This window comes from Mesocricetus auratus, unplaced genomic scaffold (genome assembly GCF_017639785.1).
Source record: "Mesocricetus auratus isolate SY011 unplaced genomic scaffold, BCM_Maur_2.0 Super-Scaffold_100027, whole genome shotgun sequence".
NCBI lineage: Eukaryota > Metazoa > Chordata > Mammalia > Rodentia > Cricetidae > Mesocricetus > Mesocricetus auratus.
Window position 1 is genome coordinate 23,904,661 of NW_024429208.1, and position 19,159 is coordinate 23,923,819.

General features: G+C 51.0%; 1 protein-coding gene across 1 annotated transcript in view; it reads left to right on the forward strand.

Annotated features, from left to right (window-relative positions):
* Cdh23 (cadherin related 23) overlaps positions 1–19,159 on the forward strand; it is a 365,574-nt gene that overhangs the window by 178,976 nt on the left and 167,439 nt on the right. The window contains 2 exon segments of the mRNA XM_040732605.1: positions 11,716–11,828; positions 13,129–13,317. Coding sequence (XP_040588539.1) covers positions 11,716–11,828; positions 13,129–13,317 — 302 coding nt within the window.

The window sequence follows — 19,159 nt, forward strand, 5'->3', positions numbered from 1 at the left end:
GAGGCACCGAAGGACTAGGGACAGACTTTGGGGGTGACAGACAGCATGGTCTCCCTCTGAAGCTTTTGTCTCCTTGATATCTGCTCATGGTCCTCTTTGTTTTCTTAAGCATCACACCTCTTCCCACCCCTCCTCCTCCCCCTCTTCCCATCCCTCCTCCTACCCCTCCTTGCCTTCTCAGGCCTGGGCAAGGCCTTTCAGATCATCAAAAGTGAGTGCTACTTATGCTGGACTGGAGATGGCTTTATCTGAGCAGTAAATCTCTCTAAGGCCAGACCTGTCCTGAGCACCAGGCTGCCGGAGAGTTATGAGGGCCAGAGGCAGACAAATGCACAGCCTCTGGGGGTGTGACTCCCACTATGGCCCCCAGATGGGACCCCAGCCGAGGGAGGGGGTATTCTGCATGCGTGCACCAGGCTCAGAGGGCAAGGGGGAGTGCAGAGGATCTGAAGCCCCCCCCCACCTGCCTTTCTCCTCCCCGATTCCTCTCTGTGACTGGCAGGAACTGTCCCACACAGGGCAAGCATCATGCTGACAGCCAGGAGAAGTGTTTAAAATCTGAGACACAGATTTTAAAATCTTAGAACACAGGATCTAAGCCCAGCGTGTCTGGGATCTGTCACCATGTGTCTTCGAGGTGTCCTCTCACCTGAATGAACCTCAGTTTCTTCATCCAAAAGCTGTCACAGGCTGGTCTGATGGGGGAAAGTTGAGGATTTAGTGGGACAGAACGTGTTGTCACAGGCAGAACACAGAACACTGAGAGAGGGGTTGAAAATGCCTAGTGTGGCCTTGAATCTAGCTCTGCCATTTGCTCTCAGTGTGACTTCAGGAAATCATGTGATCTCTCCGTGCCATGAGAGTGACAGTCATGATGGGGTTGACAATGATGGGACAGTAAGGATGGTGGCCTGCCACCATCTGGAGTGTCCATAAAGGTGCGTAATGTGTTTAGAACCTTGTCAAATCACAGGTGGGTCAGTGGCACATTCTGTCCCTCACTAGTGTCCCTCCATCACTGCCCCTGTCCCCATCCCTAGCGGGTCTTCCTGCTTCCATCTGGACCTGCCCTGGGGGCTACTTCTTGCCACCCATTGCCATCAGACATCAGCCAAACCACATACCTGGCATCCAAAGCTGCTGACTGCTGGTGACAGATTCCTCTCCTCCTGACTCCCCACCCCCACCCTCTTAGGAACTCCACTCTCCCTCACCTATACCCAGCTCTGTCCCCAACCTCCTGCTGCAGGTGTGGGATGGGGGCTCAGCAGGCCTAGGTCCTGCTTCTGGGAGGAGTCACCAAGGCAAGAGGCCTCACTGCTTGCCCTTCCCTCAGTGATGGTGTAAGTGCCTGTGCCTACACAGTGATAGGCAGGACTGTGCCTCCCCTCACCATCCAATTCAGACATTGTGATTGTGCGGTGACAAGGAGAATTCAGCTTGCAGAGTCACCCTCCCCGACACCAGCATGGGTGCTGGAGGTACATGCTATCAAACAGCAGGGACTTTTCATCGGGAGGCACAGTACATACTATGTATTATATAAAAACGTGCCATTCCAGAGTATGAAATTCAGCGCCCTAGTTGCATTCAAGATGTGTGCCAGTATCTGCCTAATGGCAGGACATCCGGATCATGTTTAAAGGGATACAAAATCACTCTCTTTTTAAAGTAAATGTCATTCAGATAAATCGAGAAAATGTTAGAGTGACTCGTAAGTTCTGAAACAGGGGGATTCCACCCCCAGGGGCATTTGGTAGTGCTTTGTTGACTTTGTCTCTTGTGAGGAAGGTGCTGTCTGGGGAATAGACCATGGAACATCCCCATGGCAGCTCAGCTGTGACATCACAATTATACATCGTGACATCACTATTGTGTACTATGACATCACAATTATACAATGTGACATCACAATTATACACTGTGACATCACTATAGTGCATTGTGACATCAAAATTATACATCGTGACATCACTATTGTGCACTGTGACATCACAATTATACATTGTGACATCACTATAGTGCACACCAGCAGCCATCAGGGATGAGGAATGTTAACACCCTGTTGGGGGATTGCTCCTTTTTCTGCCCATGTATTATTTTAAACAGAAATATTTCATAGAACCACGATGGCATGACTCCCTTTTTCACATGTCTTAAACCCCTCTTTTTGAGTTATACACATCCCTTTAGCAATTTTCAGCGCCTGACTGACTTTTGTGTCTTATCTACCCAATCCCCTTTCACTGGACACTTGGGTTGGCTCGCATTTTCATTATAAAATATTGGTGGCTGCATTTGTGAAATCTGTGGTATTTCCCTCTCGGAGTTTTCCAGTGGCAGAGGAAATGGGAGATTCTGATTACAGCCACTGTGCCTGGTGATGTCACAGGGGTTGCCCCACTCAAGTGTCCTCAGGGGAGACGGGGACGTATCTCTAAGACCCCTGGCTCACATGGAGTCAGACATGGTGTAGGTGAAGCAGCGTAGCTGACCCTCAGCAATCCTACCAGAGGAGGCTGGCTGCCCCATCTACACAGGCTGATGTCGTCCGCATTAGTAGATACCGGTAGCCATTGAATGAGAGTCAAGTGTGTAGTCTCATTAGCGAGGAGGTCATTATTAGTTCATGAGAGCTTGTGGAGGGCATCCTGGATGAGGAAGGGTAACCAGCGGGTACGCCTCACACTTACGGTCCCCTTGAGTAGACAGTGGCAACTCTAATTATCAGACATGGCTCAGGTCAAGCAGCCACCGTGTCATGGGGACATCTGGAGGGCATGAGGGTCCTACCAAGAACTTTTAATTAGTTGATCCCCTCTCTCCTCTCCCCCCCCCAGACCCTGGGAATCTTCATGATGGGTAACACAGTGAGTGGTCCCAATATTGTGTATGCTTCAACCTTTTGTCATTCATTCATTCATTCATGTATCCCATAGCATTTCTTAAGTCAGATGTGTGAGAAAGAGAGAGAGAGAAAGAGAGAGGAGAGAGGAGAGAGAGACAGAGACAGAGACAGAGAGAGACAGAGGATTCCAAGTTCAGAATCAGGTTGAACTACACAGTGAAAACCTGTCCAAAAAGAAAAAGCAAGCATTTATGGATTACCTACTGTGTGTCAGCTGCGAATTTAACTAATCCCTGCCCTTCAGTGGTTACCTTCCCTGTGAGATAAACAATGAGAAGAAACCCACAAAGAGAAGGAAAAAAGGGATCAATACAGAAGCATTTTGGAAGCAATAAGAAGACAGAGTAGCAATGGGGTGATGGTGACGACACTATGAAGTGACATTTGAGCTGGAACATAAATACACATAAGCCAACATCCCCCTCCCCACTGCAAGACCCGCTGAGATCAGGATCCTGTTCCAGGTGGCTTCAAGGAAGGCTCTGGAAACGGGGAGTCTCCCACTCCCACCCACCTTTGGGAGGGGTGGCAAGAGATCAGCTGGTCCCCTCCCAGGCTGACAGCCAGGATAGCCTGCACCCCTGGTTGCCATATGTTAGTCTCGGAATTGCTGAATACCACCCGGCCCAGGTGCCACATAGGACTTCAGCCCCTTTTGTCAGCAGGCAGATGAATAGCAATTTTTAATTCATAAGCTATCTTGCTCAAAGCCCGTGTCTCAGAAGGACCTGCAGTTTTCATTATACAGTGATAAAATTCTATAGCAGCCAGAATGACAGGGCTCCAGTGGGCAGCGATGGGTCTGCAGACCAAGGCTGCCTGGGGCCCAGGGGCTCAGGGGCTATGGCCACTCACATGGTTACTTAGTGGCTAAACCTGACCGGACAGAGCATAGAAGAGAGCCTTAGGAGGCACCCCCAAACTCTTTGGCCCCTTGGTCATTTCTTCATGCTGTAGGTGGGTGCTCAGCAGTTGGACTCTACCCAAGTGTCCCTGTAACAATCCCAGGACACAGACAGAGACTGAGAGGGAAGAGAGAACAGATCCACACAGTTTCCAGGGGGGTAGGGTAACTAATGTTGAACTGGGGTAGAGGCAGAAGGGATCAGGCCAGGCAGGAGCATACCCGGCTCTGATGGTTACAAGTAAATCACAAGTTACAACTTTTCTTACTTCTGCCCCAAGCAGCAGCCCAGGGCAGACACCAGCGACACCCCACCTTCTGGTTCTTTCTCTGATCACTGCTGAGGGAGGAAGTCAACGTCAGGCCAGCTAACAAATGTGCACTAAGCAGCTCTCTGGGGACCCCGGGAGACAAAGCATGGCACCCCAGACCTAACCCTCAAGTCTAATGCTGTTGGTCTCAAGACTCAGAGACACCCTGGCACAGGGAAGTGCCTGGGCAGTTCTGAGCATGCCAGCCGGACTGTCGGGGGCTCAGAACCTCTAGTGGGGAGGTGAGGTTCAGCTTTGGTGGCAGGCCATGCTGGCTCTAGAGATACTGCTGGCAGGACTAAGGCAGGGCGGGCCCTTGGCCTTTCCCTTAATTCAGAGCAGAGGGAGTGAGTTGAGGGAGCTATCCCAGGGCTGTTAGCCCAGCAGAGCAGACGAGGCAATTTAGAATCATCAGCCCGTGGTCCCACACGCTCCATCAGCCACTCACCAAACTGCCTTCTAGCCAGACCCAGCAGCGTGGGTCAAGACGCTGTAGAGGAGGTGAGGGAGAGTGAGGGGCTGGTGAGGTTTGGCGTGGGCAGGCAGGTGTGGGGGGAAAAGGAAGCCACCGGCCTGTGAGACATGGGAAGAGAGAGCGAGGGTCTCCCCTGGGCCAAGGAGGCTCATCCTACGCCTCGCTTGCCTCCTTCTATGCCTTTCACTCCCTATCTATCCCCCCCCCCACCTCCTGTGATCCCACAGAGGCCCCTGCTCCACCCCACTGTTACCTCTAGTGGGCACTCCACAGCTTGCCTGCCATTCACACAGGCTCTCACCACCCCTCCTCCCCTGTCCAGTTCCCTTTGATCCTAAAACCATGCTCAAGAGATGACCCTCCCTATCAGTGGCTTTGGCAGACTTCTCAGCATACCAAGTCCCTCTGCATATCTGCCGGTAGTTTTCTTTCTCAGGGTCACCCCCTCTGGCCTCAGGGCACCCGGCACTTGAAGCTAGCTACCTACCTATATTTTGAACTGTCACTGGTGTCTTTTTAGTATCACTGCATGGCGGGGCCACAGAGATCATCCCTGAGAGTCTCTAAGTCCCTAATACCCAATGTCTGTCATACCACCATGGTACTGGCATCCCTCTAAGGCCAGCCTTGGCCCTCCAGACCCACTATGGGCCAACTCCCCAACTACCTACAGGACATCACCAAGAAGACATTCTTCTACTGCCACGTAAAACGTGTCGTGGAGGATTTCAGACAGACTTTCAAGGAAGCAATTTTTTTTAGATCTAGGATTTTCTTTATTTTTTAACTGACAGCAATTACACATATTTCTGGTATACAGTGTGATGCTTTACAACACATAACATATTAACATATACACCACTTTGAGTGCTTACCATTCCTTCATGGTAAGAATATTTAAAATTCCCTCCCCTGGCTCTTTTGAAATATGCAGAGATTTGTTTTAAACTGTAGTTGTCCTGCTGGGCAATAGGATGCCATGGTATTCTTTCCAACATATTAACTTTGTATCATTAGCCAGCCTTTCCCTGTGTTCCTCCCCACAGCCTTCCCTTCTCTGGTAATTCCTGCTCTGGGTTTGACTGTGCCTAGCTTATGTCACTTGATACAGGCACCCCCTCCCCAGGTTCATCCATGTTATTGCACTGATGGAATTTATCCTTATATGGCTGTATAATATTCCATTGTATGTGTGGTCTTCTATGTCCACTCATCTATAGATAACACAGGTTGATTCCATGTCCTGGCTGCTGTGAACAGTGTTGCATTGGCGTGTGTGTGTCATGTTCATGTGCAGTAGGCTGCTGGGTCCAATGGCAGTTCTATTTTTAGAACTGTTTTCCATTATGACTGCACTGTGTTGGGGTTCCCCTTCTCTCCACTTCCTCATCACCACTTGGTACTGGGTGACTTTTTGATAGCCGCCATTCTAACTAGAATGAGGTGGCAGCTGTCTGCGGCTGCGCCTGCTTTCCCTGGCAGTCAGAGGTGCTCATTATTTTCCTGTATGCCTACTGGCCATTTGCGTATCACCCTTTGAGAATGTCCATTCTGCTCCTTTGCCTCTTGGGACTCCTGAAAGCAGCTTCAGGGATGCCTCACTCTGAATGATGATGGCCTCTTGCGTGCCTTGCTGTTGTCTTTGCCACATCACCCATGCCTGGGCACAGGGTGGGTGCCGAGGTATGCGTAGGGCGAGAGAGGAGCACGTGTAAGTTGGGCTGGTTAGGTACTTCGGGCAAGGTGTTTCACACCAGAGCCTGCTTCCTCTCGCAAACAGTGGGTGTCTCTCCATGGGGTAGCAGGGGTGGGGGTGGTGAAGAATGTGTGGACAGCGCAGACAGCCCCAGTGCCTGGTGTAGGGCATGTGTTCTCTGAGCTGTAGTCACTGTTTAACACATCGGGGACCAAAGTCTGTGTCTCCTTGCCCTGACTTTCTCCTCTGCATAGAGACGTGAGTCCCCGTCCTCTCAGATTTCCAAAGCTCCTAAAGGGTCCCCAGAAAAGCCACAGGGACCAGCAGTGACACATCCTTCTCTTGTAAATATTAGATTGACAGTTTACCAGAAACCAGATTTCTCAGGGTGCAGCCCATCTCTCATCCCAGAGCCTCACACACGCCAGGGGTACCACCCACCCACGGGACATCACATGTTGACAAGGAAGACAACTTCCCTTCTGTTCAGCAATGAGACTAAACAGGTGACATGAGTCCTCTAGGCCTCCGTGGGACTTGGATACAAAGGATTGTTATGGTGGATCAATTTCCAGAATAGCAGAAGGGTGTGTGTGTGTGTGTGTGTGTGTGTGTGTGTGTGTGTGTGTGTGTGTGCACCTACGGAAAAGCCCGCCAAGCTCACAGTCCCCATGAGAAAATGATGGCAGGAACAGAGGCTGAAGCTGGGTCCTGGTGCCCTATGGACCCGGAGGCCTGTTCAGAGCCTCTTCCTCATAGCAACCAACTTGTAAACACAAGTCTTGGATGTTAAGTTTGCCATCAAGAGTGTGTTCCCACTGGGCAAATAGGGATAGACAAGAGCCCCCACTGAATGGTGCCCAGTACTGAACAGGGACCACAGCAGTCATCTTAGTGCCATACGGGCAGCCGGCATTTGTGGATGCTTCCAGTAGTCCAGGCATTGTCACAACTCACAGCTCCCTCAGTAATTGGCCCCTTGACAGGACCACTACTCTCTCCATTTTGCAGCCTAGGAAATAGAGGTGCTTATCTGCTAAGAAACTTGACTAAGGTCACACAGCCAGTATTGGAGTTGAGTTAAGCCAACATGGTCAGCCTCCTGAGTACATGATGGCAGCCTCCTCTATTCTACTGCTTTTCCTCTGGAGCTTGAGCCCCGTGAAAGCTCCTCCGTCAACAGTGTGACGGTACCATAAAGGGCAGAGCCCCCTGCATGGTCCTGTACCTTGCCCATTGACAGGGCTCAGGTATGAACTTGAAGGGGCTAACAGAGTGAGCTAGTTAATGAACACACCCTTGACCTTTCCTGTACAGGCTCACTTCAAGCCAGTGCCCAAGCCCCACAGCATCCTAGCAAGTACTGCAGTTGCCATGGTGACAGTGGCAGCAGCCAAGTGAGCGCCTCACTCAGGTGGCCTTGGCAGCTCCCTGGGTGTAGCTGGGTTTGCCTGCTGGTCCCGGGAGCGTGGAAGGTAATCACACGGGGCTATAAAAAGTGTGTGTGTGTGGGGTTTCATATGTGTTGGGGAAGGTCCCTGAGTTATTTGGGCGTTTCCAGTCATCAGTATCTGTCAGTAGGCTTATGGAGAAGGTGCTGAGGTTGGGGGAGGCGTGTCTTAGGTTCGGAGGATAGTGTGACCATAAATGAGAGGAGTAGGTACTGAATGAGGGGATGCATTTGAATGTGCCAGATTCAGTACCCCTATTTTCCCAGCCTAAACCTTAAGCAAGTTGTTCAGCAAGGGGCCTTCTGGTTTCTGAATGATTTATGGTGAAATCTCATAGAGATCAAAATTGGATCACATTTAGTTAAACATTTCGTAGGCCCCTTTATTGGAAAGAATAAATGGATATGAAAATCTGGAGTGATGGGATGCTGCCCATGGGTCCTAGGGATGCCAGAGCCTGTGTCAGTTAGGGAGGAACAGCCCCCTCCAAGATCCATGTAGTCCTGGCTTCATCCTACCCCAGTTCTGTCTGGTTAGCTATACTCTGAGGACTTGGTAAGGAATGCTCCTGCAAGGACCGTGCCCCTAACACAAAGCAGAAGCAAGCCAAGAAAGAATAGTGCGTGCATACAATACTGTGAAAGAATGAATGAGAGTATACAGTTCTATGAATGAATGAGAGAGAACTGGTAGTCCTATGAATGGACGAGTAAGTGAATGAATGAATGAATGAATGAATTAGTGAGAACATGAGGGTCTATGAATGAATGAATGGGAGCACACAATCCCTCATTTCTGTACACAAACATGGCCACACCCATCAGTCTGCTGTGAGGGAGAAGCCTCAGGCAGGGGCATGTGGGGGATACACTGGCCGAACTGAAGCCAGGTCCAGATTCCAAAGCCGCATAAAGCCCCAAGGGTGGCCAGGCGTTGGTGGCGCACGCCTTTAATCCCAGCACTCGGGAGGCAGAGGCAGGTGGATCACTGTGAGTTCGAGACCAGCCTGGTCTACCGAGCGAGTTCCAGGACAGCCTCCAAAACCACAGGGAAACCCTGTCTCGGAAAAAAAAAAAAAAAAGCTCCAAGGTTGTCCACGGTCCTGACAGAACTGGAGGGACTCCTGGCTGACTGCATGAGCAGGCTGAGAACACCCCCTGTCCTGTATCCTTAGAGTTAGAAGGGGACGTTATCTCACCTAGGACTTTCCATTGTTGGTCCCTTGGAGTGAGGACAGGAAAGGGCAGGGAAGTACCACCACCACCACCACTTCTCTGGTCACTTTGGGACTCCACGTGTATTGAAAGCTTGGGTATTACTTCTTTCCCTGAATCAGAGTCGGGGATGATCCGTGCTTACCCTGGTCCTGTCTATAACCCATGCCCTGCTCACAACAGTCAGGGACAGCCCATACTTACCCTGCTCTTGCACATACCCCATGCCCTGCTTTTGACAGAGTCAGGGATGGTCCATGCTCACTCTGATACTACCCATACCCCATGATCTGCTCACAACAGTCAGGGATGGTCCATGCTCATCCTGATCCTGCCCATACCCCACCCCATGATCTGCTCACAACAGTCAGGGATGGTCCATGCTCACCTTGGTCCTGCCTATACCCCATGGCCTGCTCACAACAATCAGGGATGGTCCATGCTCACTCTGATCCTGCCCATACCCCACCCCATGCTCTGCTCACAACAGTCAGGGATGGTCCATGCTCACCCTGATCCTGCCTGTACCCCATGCTCTGCTCACAACAGTCAGGGATGGTCCATGCTCACCTTGGTCCTGCCCGTACCCCATGGCCTGCTTACAACAGCATCAACCAAGCCGCTGTCCCAATGCAGCATGTCTCTTTATTTCATCCTCATGAGGTAGATGCCAGCACTATCCTTATTCACACAAGGAAGCTGGAGCACAGAGGGGTTAGGTAGGTGGGACAGGATCGCACAGGAGGGCATTGGCGCTCCTCTTGCAAGCTGCTTTCCAGCTTCAGCCTTCTCATCCGTGAACAGTGTTGCCTCCTGTGACCCCAGGGGCCTGGTTTGGAGAAGAGTGATGTGTGCTCCTTTCAGACCGCAGCTTCATTCAGCCTGAATCCTGGCTTGTAGACATACAAGCCCACCGTGCCAAGCTCAGGCATGGCCACAGGATGGCCTGTCCTAGGGACAGCAGAATTGTGAATGGATACAGCAGGTTTGTGAATGAATGGGCAACAGGTTAGTGAGGACCAGAGCCTGGCTGCGGGGCCATAAAGAATGGACAGCAGCCGGGTGGTGGTGGCGCACGCCTTTAATCCCAGCACTCGGGAGGCAGAGGCAGGCGGATCTCTGTGAGTTCGAGGCCGGGCTGGACCGATAGCCTCCAAAACAATACAGAGAAACCCTGTCTCGTAAAAACCAAAAAAAGAGGCTGGAAAGATGGCTCAGTGGTTAAGAACACGGACTACCTTCTGGAAGGACCTGGGTTCAATTCCCAGCACCCACATGGCAGCTCACAACTGTCTCTAAGTCAGTTCCAGGGAATCTGACACCCTCATACCAATACACATGAAATAAAATTAAATAAATTATTTTAAAAAAAAAAGAGTGGACAGCAGTCCCCCCAGGGCTGGCCCAGGTGGCCTAAGAAACCCATAGAGGACCTGCTACAAGAATGTGCCAGCATATATTATCATAGTAGACAATTACGAGAAGTTCTCATCTCCTGGAGTTTATTGGCTGGGCAGGTAGAGGGGTGTCATGCAGAGAAGTCAGAAGAGGGGCCATTGCCTGTAGGGCAGAGAGAGTAGACTGGACCATCAGCATGTCCCTGCTGGAAGAGAAAGGGCAGGCAAGGATGTGATAGGGAGGATGGGAGATGAGGGCAGGGAGGAAGCCATGGAATGAGAGCCCAGGGTAGGAGGAAGCACGTGCAGAGCCCAAGGAAGCCGCGGTGTGTGGGATCACAGAGCAGAGACACAGAAGCAGGAAGCCTGCTTGCAGGGGAGGGATACAGGCTTCAGGGCCTCGGCAGGAGGCCAGAATTGCTCATGTATAATTTTTGTGAGTAGTTTAAATAAGTGTCTCTAATTTAGCAAGTACTTAGAATAGTCTTTAAAATTAAATTATGTTTTAACATATTCATCATTTGAAAAAAAATGGAAACCCTTGTACCATTGCCATAAAAACTCAGGATAGAATGAATAGACTAGAGTGGAATAGAACCATAAAATAAGCACAAAGCAGGCCAGTGAGATGGCTCTATGGGTAGAGGCTCTTGCCTACGAAGCCCAACTAGCTGAGTTCGAAGCCCAACTTCTGAGTTTGATCCCCAGAACCCTTGTAAATGTAGAAAGAAATGACTTCATGAAATTTTCCTCTGACTTCCACATGTACACCATGGCCTGTGTGCCTATACACAGAGAATAAATAAATAAATAAAATGATATAATACAATAATAACAATAATGTAAATGAAAAATCAGCCCAAAAGAACCCACTGTGTCTACTATGTCCTACCCAGATTCTGCCCCCTTTGGAAGGCTGTTCTAAAGGAAACAAGGCCTGATGTGGCCCAGTTAGAGCGCTTGCCTAGCATGCAGGAACCCTGTCTTTGATCCCCAGGGCTGCATGAGCCAGTTTCAGCACACCCGGCAAACAGGACATCAGAAATTCAAGGTCATCTTTGGCTACATAAGGAATTCGAGGTCAACCTAGGACGCCTGAGACCCTCCCTCAAAAAACATTCTCTTTTTTTTTTTTTAAATAGAAAAATAAGAGTCAGTGTTAAAATTTGCCAGACTAAAAGGAGACGTTTTCACTGGCTCTAAGAGAGTAGGTGGAACTCAGGGAGAGCACTGTAACCTGTGATTCAAGGCTGTCTACCCTTACCAGAGTCTACCAACTTTGTCTCCTGTGGAGGAGTGTATGCCTTGACTCTACACCCCTCTGCCGGCCCGTCATGGCTCTGGGCTTCTGTCTTGCAGGAAATACCAACAGCATCTTTGCCCTGGACTACATCAGCGGAGCTCTCACTCTGAATGGCCTGCTGGACCGGGAGAACCCCCTGTATAGCCATGGCTTCATCCTGACAGTGAAGGTGAGGCCCGCTGGGCGGATACCACACGTCCTAGATGACGGTGTAGATAGAAGCCATCCCTAGCAGTTTGGAGGACAGTCTGCAGAGAACTGGAGGACAGTCCAGAGGGGACCAGGGTCATAAATGCAAGTCTACCCGGCACCTCACATGCACTGCAATACCTGCATTGGCAGGAACTTCTATTTCCCTTCTAGGGGTGATGCTCCCCAGCTTAGCAAACAGTAGGCTGTAGAGGAAGGGATAGGGGCTTGGGGTCCCTGCCTGGAAGCTGTCCCTTGGAGCTACCTGCCACTCATGGCCAGTTTTAATTGAAATCAATGGCTTGCTGAGCCGTTCCCTGGGAAGGCTATTTAGGGAATGGATCCTTGTGGGGTGAGGACAACGGGCTGCCAAGCCCCAGGCAGATAGCAATGGGGGAAGAGACCAAGATAGGCAAAAAGGTCTTGAGAAAAGTGGATGGTGGAGCCCTGGCCTTGAGAAGCCCTGAGGCAGCTATGGACCTCTTGGCTGTCACAATTCACCAGCTCCTTCCCCTCTCCTGGGTTCAGGGATGAGTCTGCCAGGGAGACATGTAAACAAAGTGTCCTACATGTTCACCTAGCCCCATGTACACCTAGGCCCAGGCTTTCTTCATATTTTGCTTCCTCCCAAGGGCCAAGGGGCCTGCTCCCCACCCAGCACCATCACCACTTCACCTAGGGCCCCTGAGTTCAGCGTTCCCACCTTCATACAAAATGTTCGGTGAACATGCCAGTTGGGCTGGGCACTTTTATCTCTGTGCCTGATGAGCTGGGCACTTCTATCCTGGGTCTGGTAGCAGACATTACCCACATCTCCTTCAGAGTGTCTGAAGTCAGAACTAGGAAATGAGTGCTTTGGGACCTGGGGCTCTGAACCCCCTCCCAGACATCTAGCTCCTTTCTGGCTCTGACTCAGACCTTCCTGGGCCACAGTGGGGGCTCAGGGAAGTCTTGACCTGTCAGTATCGCAAAGCAGAAGCCCTGATTCTACCATCTGCCGAGCCAATCTATCTTTTCCTCCTGTCCACCTCCTAGACGGTTCCAGAGTCCCATTGTCCAGGTTTGAGACCTACTTAGGTCATCCTTCCTAGTACAAATTACCTCACCTCTCTGAGCCTCACTGTCCTCACCTACAACACAGAATGCAGAAGACAGAGCCGTCCTCCTGGGGTGGGGATTTAATGGGCTAACTCACATTGATGCACATGGTCTAGTGCCGAGAGCATCCTGGATGGGTAATAGCTGCTTTTGTGACCGTGGATGCCTTCTTCTGTCTGCAGGGCACCGAGCTGAATGATGATCGGACCCCATCAGATGCCACAGTCACCACAACCTTCAACATCCTGGTTATTGACATCAATGATAATGCCCCAGAGTTCAACAGCTCCGAGTACAGTGTGGCCATCACTGAGCTGGCTCAGGTCGGCTTTGCCCTCCCTCTCTTCATCCAGGTGGTGGACAAGGATGAGGTGAGTTGCTGGAGCACACAATCCATCTGCATGCATGGCTCTGACTGGTTTGTGCAGCACTAGGGTGGGTATCAGGAGTCTCTGGGATTCTGGGTCCTCAGTGGGAAAATAGAAACAGCCATTACTGTGTGCCCTCTCCTGCTGTGTGCTAGTCTCTACGCTGTTATAGGCTATCATCTACACCCTGGGAAAACCCCCGTGAGCACACTTCCAATGTGTGACTACACACACACACACACACACACACACACACACACACACCATGCATGAAACCTCAGAATGAAGTCTTTTCTAGCTTTCTGAGGAACAGTGATACCTAAGGAACAAGAAACACCCATACATGTGTAACATCCAAGACCCTAGGATCACAGGCCATGAGTGATCAGCTGAGAGAGGGGTCCCTCAACTAGAGGATCAAGTAGGCTTTCTAGGGAGAGGAGTCTTGAACTAAACCAAGACATGCAGGAAGACTAGTGCCCCACAGAGGCCCAGAGGCAAGAGCTTGCAAATAGACAGCAGAGCAGGTTGTGACCCACACAGGCTATGCAAGGTTTGGGCTGGGGTAGAGAGCTGGGTCTCAGGAAGGATGCTTGCACTTAGTCTTAGAAGCAACATGACTTTGTGCCCAAGAGACCCAAGGGCAAGCCCCCATTGACTAGCTCTGGCCTAGGGGCATTAACGATTCTATCAGAGTCTCCCCTGTTCATGTGTTTAACAAGAAAGAATGCGGCCGTATCTAACTCTGCTGTGGTAACAAGTTAGCTCTAAGGCACAAGCTCATTCTGACAGGTTACCAGCTGGGAGTACTGCTCTGGGTGGGCATTAAAGAACTCAATCAGCATTCTTAGACAGGTGCAGAGGGGTGAGGGATGGCTATAGGGCAGAGACCAGCTCCTCTGCTCTGTATACCAGAATGCCCAGGGCCTACTTGCTACTGGCTGATCAGCCAGAGTGAGTCTCTGGTCCCTACTGCCTGAGGGCCTCGGAACATGGAGAAACAGCAAAACCCATGTCTGTCCCAGAGGTCATGATCCCAGCAGAGGAAGGAGCTCTCGCAGGACTTGGTTCTGTGCCTGCCGTGAGAACCCTGGCCCCTTGCTGTTCCCCAAGCTGCAGCTCCCCAGTACAGAGAGCCCTGGCCCTTCCAGGTGTGTGTGTGGGGGGGGGACATCAAGGTCACTCTCTCCCTGAGGGTCTCTGCTGACTGCAAGCCGGCCTGCAATGTCTGCCAGGATGTTGTATTGGCTAGCTTTCTGTTGCTGTGACAAAATACCAGAAAAAAACAACTAAAGGAAGAAGGCTATTTCAGCTCACAGTTTGAGGGTCCATCGTATTGATTGTAAGGAAGAGGCAACTGAGCGACATTGTATCTGCGGCTAGGAAGCAGAGATGAATGCTGGCACTCGGCTCACTCTCTCCTGTGTGTTCAGTAAATCCTATCAGGTTGACAATGACAATTAACTAATGCTTGGTGGGTGGGTGTTAGATCTCAGCCTGCCTTTAGTGACCATCCCACCTAGCATAGCCAGTGACAAGCCCTGAGGCTAGGGGCACTGGGAGCAACAGGGGCTCTGTCATCTTTCTCCACAGAGGTGGCCATGTTTCTGAAAGTAAAGGACTTCCCTCCACTCAGGGTCCTGCTCTTGCAAGACCCAGTTACAAACAACTAACAAGGACAGGCAACCCAGAGACTCTGAGGCCTTTATGTAGTGGAAGTTTCTGTCCCCCGGTCCTGCAGTTGATTAGCTCCAAATAAACACACAAAGACTTATATTAATTTATAATGCTGTTTGGACGATTGCTTGGGCTTTTTTTTTTTTTTTCGGTTTTTCGAGACAGGGTTTCTCTGTATTGTTTTGGAGGCTGTCCTGGAATTCGCTCCATAGACCTGGCTGACACTGAACTCACAGAGATCCGCCTGCCTCTGCCTCCCTAGTGCTGGGATTAAAGGCGTGCGCCACCAACGCCCGGCTGCTTAGGCTTCTTATTGGCTAGCTCTGTTTTAATTATTAACCTATTTCTATTAGCCTACGTATTGACACGAGGCTGTGGCTTACCCATAATCCAGCATGTTACTCCTTCGGCAGCCTGGTATCTCTTTTCGACCCTCTCTGCCTTCCTCTCCCCAGAATTTTCCTGGTCTGGTAGCCCCGCCTATCCTCCCTGTGGCCAGACTCAACCCTCAGTGAGAGGGGTGCGAGACTCACGTCTGCATGGCTGTTCTGCACTATCTCCTGCTATCCTCGGAACCCCGAGGAGGGGCTCAAGTCTGGCCAGAGAACAACATCCAAAGCCGGGACTCTGATACCAAGGAAGAGCATGTAACCGAGGCTAAGGACTCATGCCCACACAAGCTGTAAGAGGAGTCACAGGCTGCAACATAGTATCAAGAGTCAGGAACAAAACAGACCTCTTAACACAACCAGGCAACTGTCTGAGTCACTATGCTGCTGTGTTCTTGGGTGTGTTAGCGTTGATGTCTGGGTTCAGGGTGACTTTGGATTTGTGGAAAAAACACCATTTTTTCACGAGGCTAATTATTTGAATACTTACTTATGTAGTGGGAGCAGAGTGCACTGGCCTGCATCTGTTAAGTCAGAGTTCTACTTTGGGGAATCAGCTCTCTCCTTCCACCATATGGGTTCCAAGACTTGAACTCGGGTCATCAGCCTTGGTGGCAAGCACCTCTACTGGCTAAGCCATGATCTGGCCAAACTGAGCAAATCTGAATGCAGGAGGAGAAGTCAAACCTCCAGGCAGTCTAGGGCTGTCCTCACAGTTGTCACAGGGTGATGAGCGTGCCAGCCTCCCAGAATCCTCACGGGTAGTCTCATTGGTCGGTCTGGATGCCGCAGGATCTACAGGATGTAAGATCCACAGGCCACAGCCAAAGTGGGTTTGGTGAGCAGGCTCTCAGTGTCTCACACCCTATCCAGAGCTCTGTGGATAGAGACACGCATTGGTCAATATCCACCCCACAGATGCTAAGCACAGCTGGAAGATGGGCTTCTGCTGGCCTAGGTCCCAGAGGCTGCCGGGGCAGGCTGACTTCAGCAGTCCACTATGGGGCAGTAGAGGGTGGTGATGAAGACAGAGAGGGGGGCAGGAAGCTGGTGACCGCGGTGGGAACTTGATGGCAGAGGTTCCTACTTAGGATGTTAATTTATCTCAGAAGGACTGGATGTACCTCCAGTGCCTCCCAGATCCAAGATCCAGCAGAGCCTATCACTGTCCCTGGCTCTCTAGTGTGCCATGGCCCGCAGCCCAGGAGCTAGAAAGTAGCCCTGGCTATCCCCCAAGGATCCCAGCATTCGTCTCCAGGCAATCTTTACCTCTTCCGGGCCATAGAAAACTCACAGAAGGCAGGGAAGAAAGAGCTGCAGTGGGCTGGAGTCAGCAGCCGCCGCTTTTTGTCCTGTGTGACAGCTGAGATACAAATAGATGGGTGGTATGCGGGGGTGAGAACGGGAGAATGAAGGCAGAAAAGCCCAGAAGCCAGCCTTGGTGTGGACCCATCTCTGCTTCAAATTACAGGCTGCGGCAGGCAGGTGGTTTCCCTCTCAGCACCTCTGCAGTTCCAAGCGCCCCACCCCAGAGCTCTGAGGGTGCCTCAGTAGATAAGCAGAGAGGCGACCTCTCATTCCCAGCCCTGGGCTTTCTCCAGGACAATCCTCTGTGGGCTAGCCTGCAGCCTCACGCCTCTCCCTCAGCTGAGGGCTCCTAGGAGGCAAGCAGCTTCGGTGGGGTGGCTAAGCCGCCCTGCCCTTCTACACAGACCTCTGTCTGTGAGGACATCCTCCTCTGGTGGGGGAGGGGGTCAAGCTGACAGATGGGTGTGGTGAGTCCACCCTGCCCCCTCTGCTTCACCTAGTCCATCTGGATTCTCTCACCTACTCTGCACTTTTGTGGGACCTTGAAGTTCGCCCACGAAGAAATTGACAGTGGCCCACGCCCACCAGTTTTCTTCAGTTTGTCCAAAGAAACCCCCTCTGTGTGTGTGTGCGCATACGTCGCCTGCTGCTGTTTAGAGAACAGTGCCCTCAGCACCCTGCCAGAACCATCAGGCCCACCTTGTTCTTAGTGACTTCTTTGTCACTCTTCTCTTTGCTGCAGCAGAACACCAGATTAAAAAATTTTAACAAAACTCCCCGACAGACACACCCAGAAGTTTGTCTTGAGACAGTCTAATTATGGAGCTGGTGTTGGCCTTGAACTTGAGATCTCAGGTATGCCCCACCACACCCAGCTCTAATTCCGGGGACCTGAGAGGAGCTGGGAGAAGATTGGGGTGTGGAGGCTTCCAGTGTCCCACATCACATACTCTCCCACCTTAGCTGGACCTGGGCCCTCTGTGGCTCTCCCCTACCTACCCCCTCCCAAGCAACCTCTGTCCTGCATTTGGTGCCATCCAGAGTACATCACACAGGTAGGATAAGAGAGCTAATGTGTAACTGGGGTTTTCTTCCAGCCAGGTCCCGCCACAATTTAGACCCAAATAAACACACAGAGATGCTGTATTAATTATTAACTGTTGGCCGATGGCTAGGACTTCTTAACTGGCTAGCTCTGTCTTAATTATTAACCTATTTCTATTAATCTAAGGATTTCCCCATGGTCTTATCTTACTGGAGAAGGGTCCAGACCTGTTACTCCTTCCTCCACTATATGGCGTCTCTCCTCGGCCCCCTCTGCCTCTCTCCCCAGCATCCTCCTCGTCTCCTAAACCCACCTATCTTCCTGCCTCTACCAGCCAAAAAGTGTTTTAATCATCAACCAACCGAGAAACATATATGCAGAAGGACATTCCCCACCACAACAGGTTCAAGATCAAAATAAAGGCCCCTGGAACAAGGTTGCTCTTTCAACTCTGGCTCTTTCCCTTTGGCTCTGGGTGACCACAGGTAGCTCACAGAGCTGCTCTGAGGGAAGATGAGCTCACATGTATATTTAGAACAGGGCCTACCCCATCAGAAACCCTCCTACCAGGTAGTTCTAGGATGTGATTTTTGCCCTTGTCAGAAAAGAAAGATTCAGAGAAGTTAAGGGGCTTGCCCAAGGTCACACATCAAATGGATTGCAGTTTGGATGGAATTTGACCTTGGTCTCAATTCTGGATTTCCTACCTGTGTCTCGTGGCTCCTTATTTGGAGATATGGCTGCCCTGTTCTCCCCCACCCCTCTCCCCCAAACTCAGCTGCTGTCTACCTCTACACTGCTGCTGGGAAGATGCAATAAATTCGCAGCATAGACGACTCAAGCGGGCACATCTAGTTAAAGATGGAAGAGGAAAAGGGTAGCTTCTGCCTGGGCTTTAAAGAGAAGCGAGAACCTCTGTCCTCAAGGGTCCTCCACAAGAAGCAGGTGGCCGCCAGAGGCAGAGGGAGGACCCCTGGGGAATACAGGGGTAAGAATCCAGTCACAGAGTTTGGACTGAAACACCGTGTGTAACCGGTTCAAATACTTGGCCCCACAGATCAGTGGGTCCTCCCAGCTCCTCATGGCTGGCAGGAGGGGCTGGCGGGAGAAAAGGGACCTGTGCCAGATAGGTGGCCAGGGACACATCTGGCAGAAATGTGTTCTTATTTCAGGCAAATGACGCGATTAATTTGTTTGAGGGGCATAAGGTGGGGGAGGAAACCAAATTACCCACCTCCCCAAGTAAAGGCCTCACTACCATGTAATGGAGAAAAGAGGATGGCAGGGAGAATATTCCAGAATGCTGGCTTGGTGGGACTGGGGGGAGGCATGAATAGGGCATAGACGGTTCTTCTGCTAATCTCAGAGGCTCGTGTTTATTCATCACCCTGATTTCCCATTCCACATGTGTGCTAGGCCTGTTGGA